We start from the raw sequence: 16966 nt of genomic DNA, 5'->3' as shown, positions 1-16966 counted from the left end.
GTTCCAGTTCTCAAGACCTCACTGTGTGTGGGCGGGGACAGATGATAGGCACATAAACAATAAGTAAATAAGACCACTGCAGGCTGTTTAGGGGCTATGAAGGCCTGAAAGTGGGCACGTGTAACGGAGAGAGATTGTGGGGCTGTGGATGGGGAGTGCGGGAAGAAAATGCAAGACTGATTCTGGAAGGAGGGAACATTTGAGCAGATGCCCAAATGGTAGGAAGATGTCTGGACACATCCCGGCCGTTTCCTGGGGCAGCGTCTTTACCTCTCGGAGCCTCAGTTTCCCCGTCTGTGTTATAGGGATGGTAATGTCTCTGCCTCATAGGGTTGTGCTGAGGATTAAATGAGGGAGTTGCTGTGCTTCACACAGGGCCCAGCACACATGAGCACGTGGCAGCTGTCAGTGACTATTCCGGTTGTCACTGCTGCTGCTGTCGAGGCTGTGAAATGCATCCTGAGATCCCACTATGTGCCGACCTGCCCTGGGTGCTGGGGACACAGGGGTGAGTCAGATGGGGGTCTTCCCTCCTGGAGTTCACAGTCTAGAGGGTGAGGCAATTACAAACAGGTTGATCAGAGCCGCAGGAGAAATATCTGGAAAGTACCCTCATGGCACTAAGGAGGGAATGACTTCATCTGAGTGAGATGTCCAGGAAGGCTTCTGGAGGAGGTGACAGCTTAGGTGAGTGTGAAAGGACAATTGGGATGTCATCAGATGAGTGAGGGCAGGAGCACATTCCAGGCTGGAAAACCAGCCCATGTAAAAGCAGCAAAAAATCCACTGACCCCATGCATGTGGGAAAAACACACTCACGTGAATACAGTAGAAAAGTTTAAAGGCAGGCAGAGAAGGTGAGGCTGGACAGAGAAGGGCTGGATCTTGGAGGGCTCAGAGCTAAGGCTAAGAGTTGGACTTTCTCCTGAGAGCCACGAGGTGCCAGGGACAAGCTTTATAAAAAGATGGCACTTATACACCCAGGAGAAAACCTAAAATTAAAATTACCAACAACACCACGTGTTGGTGCAGGAGTGGAGCATCCAGAACTCTCATACGCTGCAGGTAGAAGTGTGTGAAATGGTCCAACTACTTTGGACAGAGTTTTGGCAGTTTCACATAAAAGTAATCACAGCCCTACCCTATGACTCAGGAATTCCACTCCAAGAGAAATGAAAACATTTTTTCACAAAAAGCTTTGTCCAGAAATGTTGAGTAGAAACTATATTCATAATATTCCCAAACTGGAAACAGCTCAAGCTTCCATCAACAGGAGGGAGAGTGAATGAACGCACTGAGAGGTATTCATACAATGAAATACTGTGTGTCCATGAAAGGGAATGACCCACCAACAGCCGCAACGACGTGGGTGAGTATCAACAGCCCCAGGCTGAGTGGAAGAAGCCAGCACAGTAGAGAACATATCGTGTGTTCCATTTACAGGACACCAAGAACAGGCAAAGATGATCTATGGGGGAAAAAGAAAATCAGAACTGACTTCCACCCACCCCGTGGGAGCTCGGGGGCATTGGTTTGAAGGAGGCATAAGGGAACTTTCTGGGTTGGTGGAGAAATTCTGTGACTTGTTAGGGGTTTGGGTTACACAGGCGTATGTATTTGTCAAATCTCAGCAAATGGACACTTAATATCTGTGCTTTTCATTGTGTATCGAAACGTTGGCATTGCAGCCCACAGACTGGGCAGTCCCCAGGATCGCTTTAATGGTTCCACGAGTTCTCTGGCTAAAGATGGGTACCATATCTGTTGAGCAATGTTCACAGTCTTATCCGAAGGGGTATTCCCACTGTGCTTAATGTTTTTCTGCTTCTTTCAACCGTTGAGGGCTGTGATGGTCAGGGCAGAGGCAGAAGGTTCCCCTCAGTCTGGGCCTGTCAGTGCCGAATGGTCAGGTCCACGGTAATCCTCAGGCCCTTCCAGTCCCCAGTTACCTTGGTGATGTCATCACCAAACAGTTTTGGAAACAGACCCAGAAAGCCAATCTTGGGGGCCAGGGCGGATGTGACACCCACTTTCCCACCAGCACACGACTTTGATCTCGTTGGGTTGAACTTGGGCGTCATGGAAAGAGTAGCTAGTGTTGGATGGACCCAAAGCTGGATGACAAAAGAAAGGTGCACCTTGGCCTCCTCTGAGCCAAAAGCCCAGCTGCAAACTGATGCTGGACTCTAGGTGATGATGCATGTGCTGAAGTTCTGTGGGTCCTGGCACTCCCAACTTTGTTTGAATTGCATTAAACAGATAAGATGATGGGCGATATATGGGTGGTAGATAGACAGTGTTATTGGGAAAGCTAACCTTGCTCTGTGCTTGATGACTTTCATAAGAAAATATTAGGGGGAGGGAAGATAGCTCTGGCTACAGTGTGGACAGGAAATTTGATGGGGCCAGGCCAGACTCAGGGAGGCCAGTGAGGAGGCTGTGGCCACTGCCTCAGGCAGGAGATGATGAGGCCTGAAGCGAGGTCACACAGTGGGGGTGGAGAGGAGGGAAGCCAGAGACACCATTTGCGGGGAGAGTCAGGAGGTGAGAGGGGGAGGTGAGGAATGAGTGGAAACAGGTCAGAAGTCAGGGCTGCTGTTTGAGGAAACCCTGGAAAGACTTCTCTCAGGAGCAGCAGATGCTGAAAGTGCAGAGAAGCAAAGCTGGACGGAAGGCAGGGGAAGTCCTGAATGTCCCTTTCCAGGGGTGAAGGAAGTCATTGAAGAGAGTTCCTGCAATGCCCCAACTTCAGGCAGGTCTTGTGTTTCACCCCTGATTACCTCTTCTCTCCTGGAGGACTGAGTGACTAAGTGAGTGAATGTTAGCACAGGAACCTAATCTAGTGTGGGTGACTTTGAGGGAGGGGCCCAATGGGTCCCCTGCTCCCCTCCTGGCCCCCAGGAAGTTGAGATAAACAGAAAGCAAGACATTCACAGTCCAGGGAGGTCTCGAGTCCAGAAAACGTGCAAAGAGTTTCGAGAACTCACTTCGTTTGGGTTTCGGAGCCTTTGCTGATGACAGTGGATGAAGCCACCCATGTTCCTGCTAAAAGGGATCTTCCACTCACTACAAAGACAAGGCAACAGTCAAGTGGCAAGGTGGTAGGAAAGACAGGGTTTTTTATTACAGCTTGCTGGCAAGGGGGAAGATGGCAGACTACTGTCCCAAAGAACCATCTTAAAACTACAGTTTTGAAGCAGTTGTATAGGGTAAATGGGCTGAAAAGAGGCGTCTCAGAATGTTGACCATCTGGTGTGGTGAACCTTGAGCCACCAGATCATCTCTTTCTCCTGTCACGGTGATTGATCCCAGCATAGGGCTCTTTCCTGGAAGTCGTTACACTCCTGACAAAACTTCAAGAACAAAGTTATCACCTTTTAATGATAGGGAGGTTTATGTCTAAGCCAGGGCTATGAAAATAGCAGAGCATGCATATTTCTCACAAGCAGGTGCTCACTTATCTAGGCTATGTGCAAACTAAAGCATTACTGACAAATCAGGGGGGTGTCTGGTGGATCAGGGTCATTTACAGTTCCAACATGGCCTCCTTCTACAAGATGGTTTCCCTTATGCTGACCTATGTCAACCATGGGCTGTATTTATCTCAGCTACTTAGATGGTGCTAACAATTTACCTCCTGTCAGATTATTACACCCAGCATAATCCTATGCTGGTGTTGGGAATAGAGCCGGCGTGTCCAATCTGGCTACTTCCAACTGAAGTTGGGTGATGTGAGGGAACCAAGGCATGGAAGAGATTTACTCTCTTCTTAAAACGAGCCGGGGAGTACCTAACGGGAAACTGTCTTGCTGTTGACTTCGACCTTGGTGGTTAAGGTGGATATACATTTTATTCCAATTTTAATGGCTAGGTATATTAGTGAGCCTAAGGCCACCTTTTATGATACCCGCAAGAATGGATTGAATTCCAGCTGGCATCCAGGAGAAAAGGTTAGTAAACCAATCACCCGTTCCTAACAGGAAAGGAGTTTGATGACTTAAGCTTATCTTATCCAGGTGGCTTGTTCTCCTATTTTGTTAGTGCTGGTTTCTACTTGGGGAGAAGTGTTGACAAGCGCAGCAGGTGGAGTTAGCCACCACGCCTACACCACCTTGTTCCGCAAGGATGTAATCCAGAGCTTTTCTGTTACCCAAGACTACTTTGATTAAAAGGTCAAGAGAAGTTTGTAAATTAGCAAGAGAGTTAGCAGTTTCATTTGCTATAATTTCAAGAGTACAAGATAAGTTTCAAAGAACATGTTGGTGGGCTGCAACTCCCCACCAAGGTGGCAGAGTTTATCCAAAGAAATAAGCGTCCCCCTCAGGAATTCCACCAGATAAATCTCGGCTGACTCTACTGAGTAGTTTTAGGGAATGTGTCCAATGTTTAGTTTCTTCATTAGAATATGAGTTAAAAGGCATTATTAGGGTGCCCAACAGACATTGGCCTGAGTCTGCAGGACTCCACAGACAGTTGTGTGCCCAGGGTATTCCATTATGACTGCATATGAATATATATTCTCCAGGGGGACAGTACGTATGATCAATGTCTATACTGATAGCCAGTGCAGCCTTTCCACCCAATTGCGACCTGGAAAACTTGAGTCAGTAGGTTCTCCAGGGGCGATTTGGATTACAGACGAGGATGGTTTGGTCTTTATAATAAGTTGTGCACTTGTGCCAGCTTTAATCATGATGTCTGGATTGCCCTTTTGAAACTTTGTGCAGAAATAAAATCCAGCATCCAGGGAAGTGACGTGTTAATACAGATTGAAAGTCTAAATTATTTCTTCTAGTGGTATGTGCAACATTTGTGACCCGAGGGAAATGGCGCCCAGCAAAAAGGAAAAACAGTTCTGGGCCCATTTAAGTTTCTCTAAGGCATATCATGGGGCCCAGGGGGGAGGCAGAAGTTAAGGCACAGTGTAGGGTGACAGTGTTGTCAGGTGTTACATTGAGCTCCTTTTTTTGCTGAATTATCTGGGATCCCAAGTGTCTGGTACTTGAGTCCATGGGGGAGAGCTCTCGTTTGAAAATAACAGCAAGGAATTTCTTAATTCTTGCTGACCAAATCCTTATGCGGGGATTTCAATTGGGGAAGTTGCACATATGGGCAACATATTGCTTTCTAGAGAAGACATACATATTTGTGTTGGTTTCTTTTTAAGGATACAGCAAGGAGGGAATTGTCCCCTGTCTTCCACTGGAGACCTGGGCTATTCTAACCCAGTATATCACTCTTTTGTCTATGGGCCTTTTGGTCCAACCTGGAGGAATCTGGGAAAAATTATATACAGGGTGGACCAGTGGATCCCCATGTTCGAGAATGGAAGAGGACTTGGGATGGCAAGTCCAACAATTAGTGACTTTCGTAGAGGATGCAACAGCCTGAGAGATACGGACCAAAGCATTGTCTTTCTAAGCTAAGGTGATGGTAAGGAAAGAAAACAAATAGAAAAGGCTAAGGTTTTTTCTTGAATACATATTTTAACTCTTTTAGCAGCTCAATTTGCCAAGTATCCATTTTATTATGAGCTACACTTTCCTGTGAGATAGGAGCCGCCTTTATCTGAGAGTGATGTACCCACGGTTTTATTCTGGCGACCTAACAGAGGAGTGCATGGTCAGCAGTATGTCAAAAGGGCCCGTCCATCTGGCAGCTAGCTGGTTTTCAGGTCCTTGTTCCCTCCAGGTCTTCAGCAGTACTTGGCCACCAGGATGGAAAGGATGGAGGGGCACATCAGATGGGTAAGCTGCCCTGTTAGAGGCAAACTCATGAATAGAAGTCAGTACAGCACTTAAGGATTTGACAGAAGCTGTGACTGCAACATCTGTTAGAGCTTCAGGTGATTCACCTGAAAAAGAAAATCCTGAGAGTGTATAAAATTTCAAAAGAACTCAATTTAAGGCCACTTCAGGGAGCCACCCTAATCCGCAGGAGGACAACAGCCATGCTCTGACCCAGGTGAGATGAGGTTCTTGATGGATTTTAGCAATGTTCTTTTTTAGAGTTCATCTTTTCTGTTTTTCCTGTAGACTGGGGTCTCCAGGCTGAATGTAGCGTCCATCTAATATTTAATGTCTTGGAAACCTGCTGAGTGACTTGAAACACGAAAGCAGGTCCATTGTCACTCTGTGTGGTATTAGGCAGGCCAAATCTGGGAATGTCTCCTTTAACAGAACCTGGATGACTTCAGCAGCCTTCTCCGACCAGGTGGGGAAAGCCTCCACCCACCCAGAAAACGTATCCACCAGTACCAGGAAGTATCGGTAATCTCCAGCAGCGCGGGGCATTCGGGTGAAGCCCGTCTGCCAGTCTTCCGTCAGCCATTCCCCTGTGTGTCAGACTCCTCATTGTGGAGGCCCTGGAGCAGTTTTGGGGTAATTTTTTGCACAAATCATGCAACTCTTAGTTACTTGTTGCACAGTCTTTTTAAAATTAGGTCCCACAATACATTTTTGAGCCCAGTGTAAAGTATCGTCTCTCCCATAATGAGTGCTCTCATGCACCCGTTTTAGGAGCGGGTAGAGGAGAGCCTCAGGCACAAGAATTCTTCCTTGATCGTTCATCTTCCAGCCTGTCTGCGGGTCTGAGAGGAAACCTCAGTCTCTTGCACATTCTGAGTCCTTTTCTGAGTAAGTTGGCTGATACTCAGACAAGTTTATTTGAGGAAGCAAAGGGCCAGTTATGGCAGAGCCTTTTGTTCTTGCTATTTTCTTGGCTGCTTGAGCGGCCAGCCCGTTTCCTTTAGCGATAGAGGCTTTACGCTTTTGATGACGTGGGCAGTGTATTATGGCCACTTGTGAGGGCTCATTAAAGGTCTCTAATAACTGTAATATTTCTGTAGCATGTTTAATTTCTTTTTGTCAGCAGCTAAGAGTCCCCTTTCTTTCCAGATCACCCTGTGGGCATGGACCACTGAAGATGCATAACCGGCATCCGTATAAGCAGTCACCTTTTTCCCCAAGATAGTTGTAAGGCTCGGGCTAGGGCTATGATTTCTGCCTTTTGAGTTGAGGCTCCTGGAGGCGGGGCTGCAGCTTCTAAAGTCTCTCGTAAAGTCACAGCTGCACATCTGGCGCATCTCTTACCCCGATCCAGGAAGCTGCTGCTGTCTGTGAACAGCTCCAGTTCAGGGTCCTCAAATGGTCGATCTTTTAGGTCTGGTTGGCTGGAATAAACCATTTCTATGACTTGTAAACAGTTATGGCCTGTTGCTTGTGAAGTTTCGTTGGGGAGTAAGGTGGCCGGATTCTGGATTGAAGAGACTTGCAACCTGACATTTGGGTTATCTAGCACGATGGCCTGATGTTTGCCCATTCTGCCTGACATGAGCCAATTTCCTCCCTTCTGTTCCAGTAAGGTGAGGACAGGTGGGGTACATAGACAGTGGTGGGTTGGCCTGGAGTGACCTTCTCAGCCTCTTGCAGGATGTCACAAGTAGCAGCGACGGCTCTGAGACAGGGAGGCCAGCCTTTTACCGTTTGATCTAATTGTTTGGAGAAATAGGTCACAGGTCTCGGAAGGGTCCCTAGCTATTGGGTTAGCACCACTAGGCTTATGCCCAGCCTCTCATGCACGTAAAGATTAAAAGGTTTTTCTAGGTCTAGCAGACCTAAAGCTGGGGCTGTTACCAGTTTAGTTTTGATGGTGTCAAATGTCAATCGACATTCTTTAGTCCAGTCCAGAGGTTCTGAGTCTAAGCCTTTTTAGGCCTCGTATAGAGGTTTTGCTATAAGTCCATAATTAGGGATCCATATCCAACAGAAGCCAACCATTCCAGAAACCCTCGCAATTGTCGGGGGGTTTTGAGAGGGCCCAGGCAGGCAATTGCCTTTTTCTGGTTGGGCAATAATTCTCTTTTTCCCTTAGAAATAATGAACCCCAATAAGAGACCTTATGTTTTCAGATTTGAGCTTTCTTTTGAGAGACTTTATATCTGCACTCGGTCAGGTGACTTAGAGTTTTGATGGTATTTGTTAAACATGGTTCCTAAGAGGGGCTCGCTACTAGCAGGTCATCCACACGTTGTAACAGTAGTCCATCCTTTAGCTTTAAAGGACTTAAATCTCTAGCCAGAGTTTCCACAAATAAAGTGGGGAGATTTTTAAAGCCCTAGGAGGGGACAGTCCAACAATGTTGTTGTGTCCTGTATCATGCCATTCAAAAGCAAACGGCTGCTGGGCTTCCTCAGCCCGTGGTACAAAGGAGAGTGTATCTTTTAAGTCTAAAACTGGGAACCAACCAACAAATATTCTACCAGAATATTTGTCAATATAGTATAGGGACTAGGTACCACAGGGTGTAAGTCCTGAACCACTTCATTTATGACATGTAGGTCCTGGACAAAGCGGTACTCATTGGCATGAGGTTTTTTCACTGGGAGAATAGGTGTATTATATGGAGACTGACAGAGCCTAATCAGTCTTGTCTCCGGGAATTTCTTAACAATGGGTTGGATGTCTCTTTGGGCTCTTGTTTGAGCAGATGCTGTTTTAAATTAGGCTTGGCTGTCTTTTCCTCTAATGGTATTTGTATTGGCTGGGCATTCTTTGCTTTACCTGGGGTCCCCTTTGCCCATACATTTCAGGTGGCAATAGTTCTGGTCTGATTCAGAGATTCCCAGCAAGGCCATCTGTAATCTTAGAGATTATTCCAAAGGGACTTGCATGTCTAGCTGTCCTGGAGTAAAAATTACCTTTATGTCTAGTTTGCAAAGAAAATCCCAGCCCAAAAGTGGGATGGGACATTCTGGCATGTACATGAAACTATGTTTTAGAGTTCAGTCTCCCACTTGGCATTCTAATGGCTATAAAAATGACCAATCTGGGTTCGGCCAGGTGGCATAGTGGTTAAGCTCATGTACTCCGCTTTGGTGGCCTGGGGTTCACAGGTTTGGATCCTGGGTGTGGACCCCGCACCGCTCATCAAGCCATGCTGTGATGACACCCCACATAAAATAGCAGATGACTGGCAACAGACGTTAGCTCAGGGCCAATCTTTCTCACCAAAACAAACAAACAAACAAACAAAAAGACAGATCTCAGACTTGACCAGAAACCCCAGTTACTGGAGTTGAACTGGCTGTTTTTTGGGTCAGTTTTCTATTTAAAATAGAATAGGTGGTGCCAGTATCCACTAGAAAATCAATCCGTACCTGTCAATTGTACCTGGAGTTCCTGTGGGGAAACATAAATAGGTTGTTTTAGGTTCAAAGGAGCCCCAGGCCCCTTCAATCTTCGTCAGAACAAACACCCCTTTCCGTCATCTGGGGCTGAGGTGCAGGAGAGGGTGGCAGCAGGAACCTGTGCTCATCCTGCTGGGGGAGGGTTGAGGGTTTGAATGAATGTCATATCTTCTTCTTCCTCCTGAGTTTCCTGTAAAACTGGTCCCTTTTCTCCTTCTGTTCTTTGTACCATAAGGAAATCTTTCCCTGCCTTTTCTTATCCTGATATAACAGCATAAACGCTGGGACATATGGGACCTCATCATCTTTACCAGCTTGCTTACAGGACAATTCCAACTGTAAGATGGTGTGCCAATTCAGTGAGCCATTCATTGGCCGGTCTTCATCTGACCCTAGGGAATACTGTGTCCAGGAAGTGTTGCAATTAAAAAAATCATCTTTTTCTTAGTCAGTGGTTCATAGCTATCATCAAACCAATTATTCAAAATTTGCCCCAATGGGCATTCTCGGGGAACCAATGGTGAACTTCGCATTATTATTACACAAAATCGGACATGTCCCACACTTACACCGTAAGCACCAGGTAAACCAGACAAAAGTGAACTAGTTCCCAGATTTCAGGTAAAGTCCTACAACTATTCCCACTCCAACTGTGCACCCCGATGGCCCTACTGTAAATGGCAAGATCCAAAATGGAGGGGAAGGGAGTTCTCAGGCATCCCCGAGGCAACTTGCCCTGTTCCTGATTGAGCCTGTGGACTTGCCAGACGTAGCTGTTTCTCTCTGTGCCACAGTCAGCATAAGGAGGCAGCCGGCGTCCGTACAGGAAAGCAGGAAAGGCAAATCCCCAAGACAAAAGGGCCTCAGCAGCTGCTAGGGACTTACCCACCAGGTTGCCTGTTTGAGGTTGACTAGACATGAACAGGACTTATAGTGCCATCTGAGCTGCCAAATTTGTAACCGCCAAAAGGGGTTTTCTACTCACCACAAACACAAGCCAACAGTCAAGAGGCAGGGTGGTAGGAGAGAAAGGGTCTTTTATTATAGCTTGCTAGCAAGGGGGAAGACGGTAGACTACTGTCCCAAAGAACTGTCTTAAAACCACAAAATTTTGAAGCAGTCATATAGGGCAAATGGGCTGAAAAGGGGTTTTTTGGAATGTTGACCATCTGGTGTAGCAAAACTTGAGACACCACATCCATCTCCTTCTCCTGTCACTGGTGATTGATCCCAGCATAGGGCTCTTTTCTAGAGGTGGTTACACTCCTGAGAAAACTTGAAGAGCAAAGTTATTGCCATATCACAATAGGGAGGTTAATGTGTAAGCCAGGGCTACGGACATAGCAGAGCATGCATATTTCTCACAAGCAGGTGTTTACTCATCTAGGCTATCTGGAAAGTAAAGCATTACTGACAAGTCAGGGGGGTTTCTGGCGGATCAGGGTCATTTACAGTTCCAACATGGCTTCCTTCTACAAGATGGCTTTCCTTATGCTAACCTATGTTAACCATGGGCTGTATTTATCTCAGCTACTTAGGCAGCACTAACACCCACACAGTGAGAGATTTGTCATCTGGCACACACACACTTAGAAAGAGCTCCAAAGCATTTCTTGGTGCAGGATAGATAGCTTGGTGCCGGGTTTTCCAGAAGCAGGGCTACTCCCACATCATGGGTGGGCATGAGAAAGTGATTGGCCTTCCTACTCTTTCTTCCAGTGTGAAAGACTCGCTGGAATGCTGGCATGTCATCCACACCTCTCCAACCACTGGGGCCCTTCTCGCCAGGCACCTCAAGCAGGCAACATTGCTAGCCAGAGTCCAGCAACATGCTTCTGTTGTTTCCACTGTGATTTTAGGAAAAGTCTTTTGCTCCTCTGAAGGGGGTCATCCAAACATCATTCTCCAGATGAGGATAAAACATCGCCCACCTCCAGGCATCGGTGTGGGGTGAAATGGGTCAATAGAAGCCAAGGGTGCTTAAGTGCTCATTAAGTCTAATTAGAGCCATTGTTATCGTCACTGTAGTTGTGAGGTCACCTCCTACTTACGGGAAGTGATGTTGTTTTCTCACTTTGAGTAGTGTTATACAATTTGCTGCTAGAAATAGAAAATCAAATGTATTTAAGTTTTCAAACATGATTCCATTTACCAAAACGCGTGTTGAGTAAACAGTAATCCCAGGGGTTGGCAGACATTGCAAAACGCTAAGGCAGATGTGGCAGGTGAAGGTGGGACGAAAACACATCTGGGAGACGATGGCTGAAAGATAAAGAGCGCAAGTTTCAGAGCGAGAGGGACCAGAGTTCAAATGCTGTGTGACCTCGGGCAGGTCACCCTGCCTCTCTGCACCTCCCTTTCCTTATCTGGACAATGGAGGTGACAGCAGTGAACTTGCAGGCTGGAGGTGCAGTCTGGAAGGTAGTAAGAAATCAGAAATGGTATGGCCATTCCTACTCTGTACTTCAGGCAGCCCCTCCTTCACACACAATTAATCTCTAAAACTGTGTTCCAAAGTCAAATGTGAAATGTAAAAGTCAAGCGAGGAGATATTTATGTGGAGAGCCATGGGGGAGTGTGTGTGTGTTGGGTATGTGTGTTATGTGTTGGGGGATGGGTGTGTGTAGGTGTGTTGGGAGTGTGTGTGTGTTGGGGGTGTGTTTGTTGGGTGCGGGTGTGTGTATGTGTGTTGGATGTGCATGTCGGAGGATGTGTGGGTGGGGGACATTGGGTGTTCAAGGAGGGCATCCTGTTTCCCTTGGGCAGCCCCTCCTTTAGTATATAAAACCACTTAACCACTCTCATGAAACCCCTTCAGCCCTCCTGACGCTCTGGCGGCGTAGTTCCGGCATTCCAGACGTGTTCTTTATTTTTGTTCTCTATCTTCACAACTGAGACCATGGAGCCCCGTGTTTTTTATTTCTTTGCCTGTTTCTGGATCACCCTCTGTCTTCCCAGGAGAATGGGAGCCCCAGAAGGGCAAGGGGCTGTCTGTTTTCTCCTTGCTACGTCTCAAGCACCTAGAACTGTGGCTGCACACAGAGGCTGTGTCATACAATCAGCTGACTGACCAACAGACCAGCTGGCTGACTGCGTCTGTCTGTCCCAGCAGTCCTGATTTACCAGAGAGAATGAGGGAGTCAGGGAGAAGTACTGGGGACAGACCCCTAAAACTGCACAGGCCCCCACACGGCAGTCTCAGCTCAGGTGTAGGCACCTCCTCACCCTGCCCTGGGCTGCTGGTGAGGACGTCCCCACCCTCCTGACCTGGAGAGAGCCAGGCTGAGCTGTGGTGGGGCCTGCCGCTCAGAGTCTGTCTCCGCGGATGGCCATTTGTGGGGAGGCAAGGCTGAGCCTCTGAGCCCCCCAAACTGAGGCTCCCCATTTGGGGACTGAGATGCTTCCAGAGGCTTGATCTAGGGAACCCCACTTCCCAGAGGACCCACCCCTTGCATTTTCTAGCTCACACACACACACAGCCAGACCCTGTTTCCAAGGACAGGCAGAAACTCCTAAAGGACAGTTATCATCACATCCCCTGGGTTGTAAAACCTCTTAATTCTCCTTCACCCAGTCACAGCTACACAATATCAATAATAACACCTGCAATAATCATAACAGAAATCCTAACATTAGGAGCTCCCTGACTCAGTTCCAGGCCCTGCTTTAATAAGCACTTTTTGAGCACCGTCCTAGCACATCTCCCAGCAGCACGACTGTGTTGAGGGTGAAATGAGTTAAGAGGTGCTTAGAACAGGGCCTTGGAAGGGAGTAAGTGCTCAGATGATTAGGTGGTTCTCTTCCAATGTCCACAGCTGAGCCAAAGTCAGTCACTGCTCAATGACAGGGCCCAAGTCACTTCTGGTAGGATGTTTGCCCAAGGCCACACAGCAGGGGGGTCACCTCTCAAAGTGCCAACACCTATGGTCTCCACAGGGCTCCCCAGCTCCCTCCTGGGCCTCTGAGGGGGCACCCAAGAGATGGACAGAGATGGGGACACAGAGAGACACAGAGGGAAGGGGACAGGAAGAAAGAGACAAAGACGTGGAGAAACCAGCTTGTGTGTGAGAGAGAAAGGCCCCCAAGAGAGCTGAGACGAGAGTGTTGAGACAAGCAGGGTCCTGGAGGCCTAGTTTCGGGGCTCAGACTTGCTGGTCCCCTGCCCAAGGGAGGCTCCACTGCAGCCTGTGGCATTCTGGGGCATGCAAGGGGCCACGAGGACCCCAGCCCTGTAGGCGCTCAGTTCCCATCCCCTGTCCCCACCTCACCTCCAACCCTGGGTCTGACTTCTGCTGGAAATGGCCCCAGCAAACTTCCCTGCCACCAGCTCTGTTCCATTACAGGCTCAGATGAGCCTCCAGACTCACTCTTTCCCACCCTCCTTCCTTTGCCCCTCCACCTGGAAAGCCCCCCTCTCCTAACCCTCCCTGTCTGCCTCTTATCATCACCCCCGAAACCCAGCGCAACTGTCTCCTCTGCCATGAGGCCTGCTCTGAACTATCCCCCTCCCCAGTCAGGTGCTGCAGGGCCTCTGGGCTGTTGGCAACTGTCACACACTAGGCGGGTGTGGACCTCCATCACAGCATGGTCACACCACCTGCTCTATCATTTCACACCTTTTCCCATGTCCCACGCTCCTCCAGCATTTGTCTCACTAATCCAGCCCTGGTAAAAATCCCTGTGCAACCTCCATCAAACACTTCCCACGTGGGGCAGGTACGGCGCCAGCACTTGGGCTGCGTCTCCCATTCCTAGAGCACTTACTGATGCCAACTGACCGCCAGCTGACCTCCACCTGATCACGCGCTGCCCAAGTCGATGGGAATCACAGCGCTTAGCCCTCTGCCTGCGTTGACCCTGATCGTGACCCAAGTCTGTTCTTTCTGTCCCTGTAGAGCCCCATACACTTCACTGAGCATATCTGGTCTTTGTCTCCTGGCAGAGCCATGAGTCTGGCTTAGCCAAGGTTGGTTGGCACTGAATCTTATCTGTTCCTGTTCCACTTGAGGGATTACGCCCACGAGCTTCCAGCACGCATTTCTTTCTCTCTTTCCCGGTGGTTCTGGGTGGTTCTGGGACTGCATGACTGGGCTTTTGTTGCGGCTGTCAGCTGTCATCACAGCGGCTCCCTGGAATCCTGAGCTGGTGGGGGCTGTGGTCCAGCTCTGGGAGAGGAATGAGGCTTCCTCCACTCCCTTGTCTCCAGCCCAAGCTTTATTTACTCATTCTCAAGCCATTTCATGGGGTTGTTTGCTGATCAAAAGATTGTATTCAGGGCAAAATTTTTTTTATTCTGAAAATACAAAGAAAATGGCAAAAGTCATATGTGATGATGTCACCAAGAAATAAGCATTGTTACCATTCTGCTACATTTTCTTGCAATGTTTTTCCTAGATTTAAAAAATTAATAAAAAATAGAAAAAACTGTTTCACTGCTAAGAACCTTCCATTGGCTTCTCTATGTTGTTTTGTGATGTCTACCTGGTGGCCCACAATTTATTTAATAAATCCCCTGTTACTGGACATTTGAGCTGGTCCCTCTTCAGGGCTGTTACAGATAAGGCTGCAGCGGGGATCCTAACAGTTCATTTTGCCTGCACCTCTGGGCAATCCCCTTGGACAGAATCTATGCACACCCCTGGTCAATGGGTATGAGCATCCCCAAGAGCAAATCTGTCCTCAGGAACAGGGCAGTCCTCGCTGCATATTTGCCAAGCTCCCTCTGCTAGAAGCAGAGGTTATCAGACTCAGCCTGACCCACAGCATCACGGAGCCCGACATGCTTATCTTACAGCTGGGGAAACTGAGGCCCAGAGAGAAGAACTGACTTATCCAAAGGCATTGGCAAATTCCACGTGGTCTAGAGATTTCCTCCCCACTCTGTTATCTCTTTGATATTTTTCGAGGGAATCCAAATCTTCAACGTGGATGCCGGGGTGGGATGGAGCAAGGAGGCAGCATCTATACTGCTCACAGCAGACATTGCTAATCGATCATCACATGCTCTTCTGCTGAGTCCAGACGCTTGAGCACTTCTCCAACAGCCATTACCAAGCAACTGGAATTGGCACAAGAGGTGAAGTGTTTCTGCCATTCTGGTGGCATCTTTCATGCCAACAAAGAGCCTTTTTAAATTGAAGACTTGAGCCCACCCAAGAGTGGCTTCCTTCTTGCCGTCTGAAACACTAATGGTCGGCGAGTCCTCCTGATTTCTATCTGTCTGACCCTGCCGTGTTCTCAGAGACCCTTCCTGGTTTTCCGCAGGATCACAGACTTCCCAGGAGAGGATGTCCCTCTTCCCAGCTGGAGGCGATGGGACAGAGGGGACAGAGTGTGGGCTCCAGACTCAGACAGATCCGAGTCCACATCCTTGCTCCACATTTTACAGCTGTGGGACCTTGGACAAGTCACTTCCCTTCTTCAGGAACCATTTTCATCTGGAAAATGGGGGTGATGACACCCTATTTTCTCCTCTCTGAGCCTCATTTTAGTGACCTGTAAAATGGAGATGGTCTTTTCCACTCTGCCACTTTGTGGTGTCGGAGTGCCCAGCTTTGATTTAACATCAGACTCTCTCCCCACCCCTAACCGAGGCTTCTACAGACCAGCTTAAGAGGAACAGAGGAGAGGAGGCGCTCTCTCTCTCTCACTCTCTCTCTCCCCCCCACACACCCCTTTTCCCTCTCTCTGACTCCATGCAGGGTTGGAGCACAGGCAGACGGCTCCCTACTCCCTGGGGAGCCAAAAATGTTTAGAGCTGAGTCTCGTGGGCACCTTCACGGGGGTATTTTCAAACCTCCTGCCTGACCTCTCAAGCTGCAACCCCAGACGCCGGCAGAGCTTCTCCAGCGGCTGAGCGCCCTGCATGCCACCCCTCGTTCTAGGGCACCCTTTCCTCATCCGCCCATCTGCCCAGGGGATGGTACTAGGAAGGACAGACGGATCTCTCTCCTGCAGGACCCACACTAGGCCCTTGGAAAACACACACACACAAGCTTCGACCCCGTCCAAAGGGAGCAGAGAGCAATGATTTTCCACGCACAGAGCCACTCTGCCCACCGTGACTTCAGCTCGTCGGCCTGCTTCTCTCAGGCAAGAGACAGAATTCAGTCCATTGCACTTCCCAACTCCAGGGGACACACTCCTCAAGCCTCTAAATTGTCCCTGGAAAGCCCCCTCCGTCTGGGCCTGCACTGGGTGCGGACGCTCACTGCTCTCCTCACCGGGAGAGTGGAGAGGGGACCGCAGCTGCCTCCTGTCTTCACAGGTCTTCTTCCTTTGCCCCCTTGACCCTTTCATTGCCTGGATCTGGGTCAGGAGCCCCCACATGAGGGACCCACGAGCTCTGCAATCAGTTCTTGACCACCTGCTTGCACCGTGTCTGGCCCCTCTTCTTGGTGTACAGCATCTGTGGTATTGTGGTGCCTCGGACGACACGAGTATTCAGATTCGAGTAAGTGCTGGTGAGGACAGCACCAGGGGGCAGTGAGAGAAGAGCAAGAAGAGCCCTGCTTTAGACAGAGCGGCCAGGGAAGGCCTCTCCAGAGAAGGGACACGGAGCTGAGACTTGGTGAATGTGGAGCCAGCCGGGGGAAGAGCAGGGAGAAGAGCAATCCTGGGGGAAGGCTCAGCACATGCAAAGGCCCCGAGGTAGGAATGAGAAGAGAGTGGGGCACAATGGTGAGAGATGAGGGCTGAGAGGTGGACAGCAGCCAACCACGCAGGGCCTCTTAGGGCCTGGATTTTCATGCAAGAGCTGCAGAGGCCTTTGGAGGGTTT

General features: G+C 48.8%; 1 protein-coding gene across 1 annotated transcript in view; it reads left to right on the top strand.

Moving 5' to 3' along the window:
• Positions 1 to 1241: 1241 nt before the first annotated feature.
• LOC106781244 (BPI fold-containing family B member 1) overlaps positions 1242 to 16966 on the top strand; it is a 39886-nt gene continuing 24161 nt past the window's right edge. The window contains exon 1 of the mRNA XM_023626357.2: positions 1242 to 1369. Within this exon, the coding sequence (XP_023482125.2) occupies positions 1341 to 1369 (29 nt within the window). The 5' untranslated portion in view covers positions 1242 to 1340. The remainder of the gene's footprint in view (positions 1370 to 16966) is intronic.

Source organism: Equus caballus, chromosome 22, assembly GCF_041296265.1.
Source record: "Equus caballus isolate H_3958 breed thoroughbred chromosome 22, TB-T2T, whole genome shotgun sequence".
NCBI classification, from domain to species: domain Eukaryota; kingdom Metazoa; phylum Chordata; class Mammalia; order Perissodactyla; family Equidae; genus Equus; species Equus caballus.
This window is presented reverse-complemented; position numbering and strand designations above follow the sequence as displayed.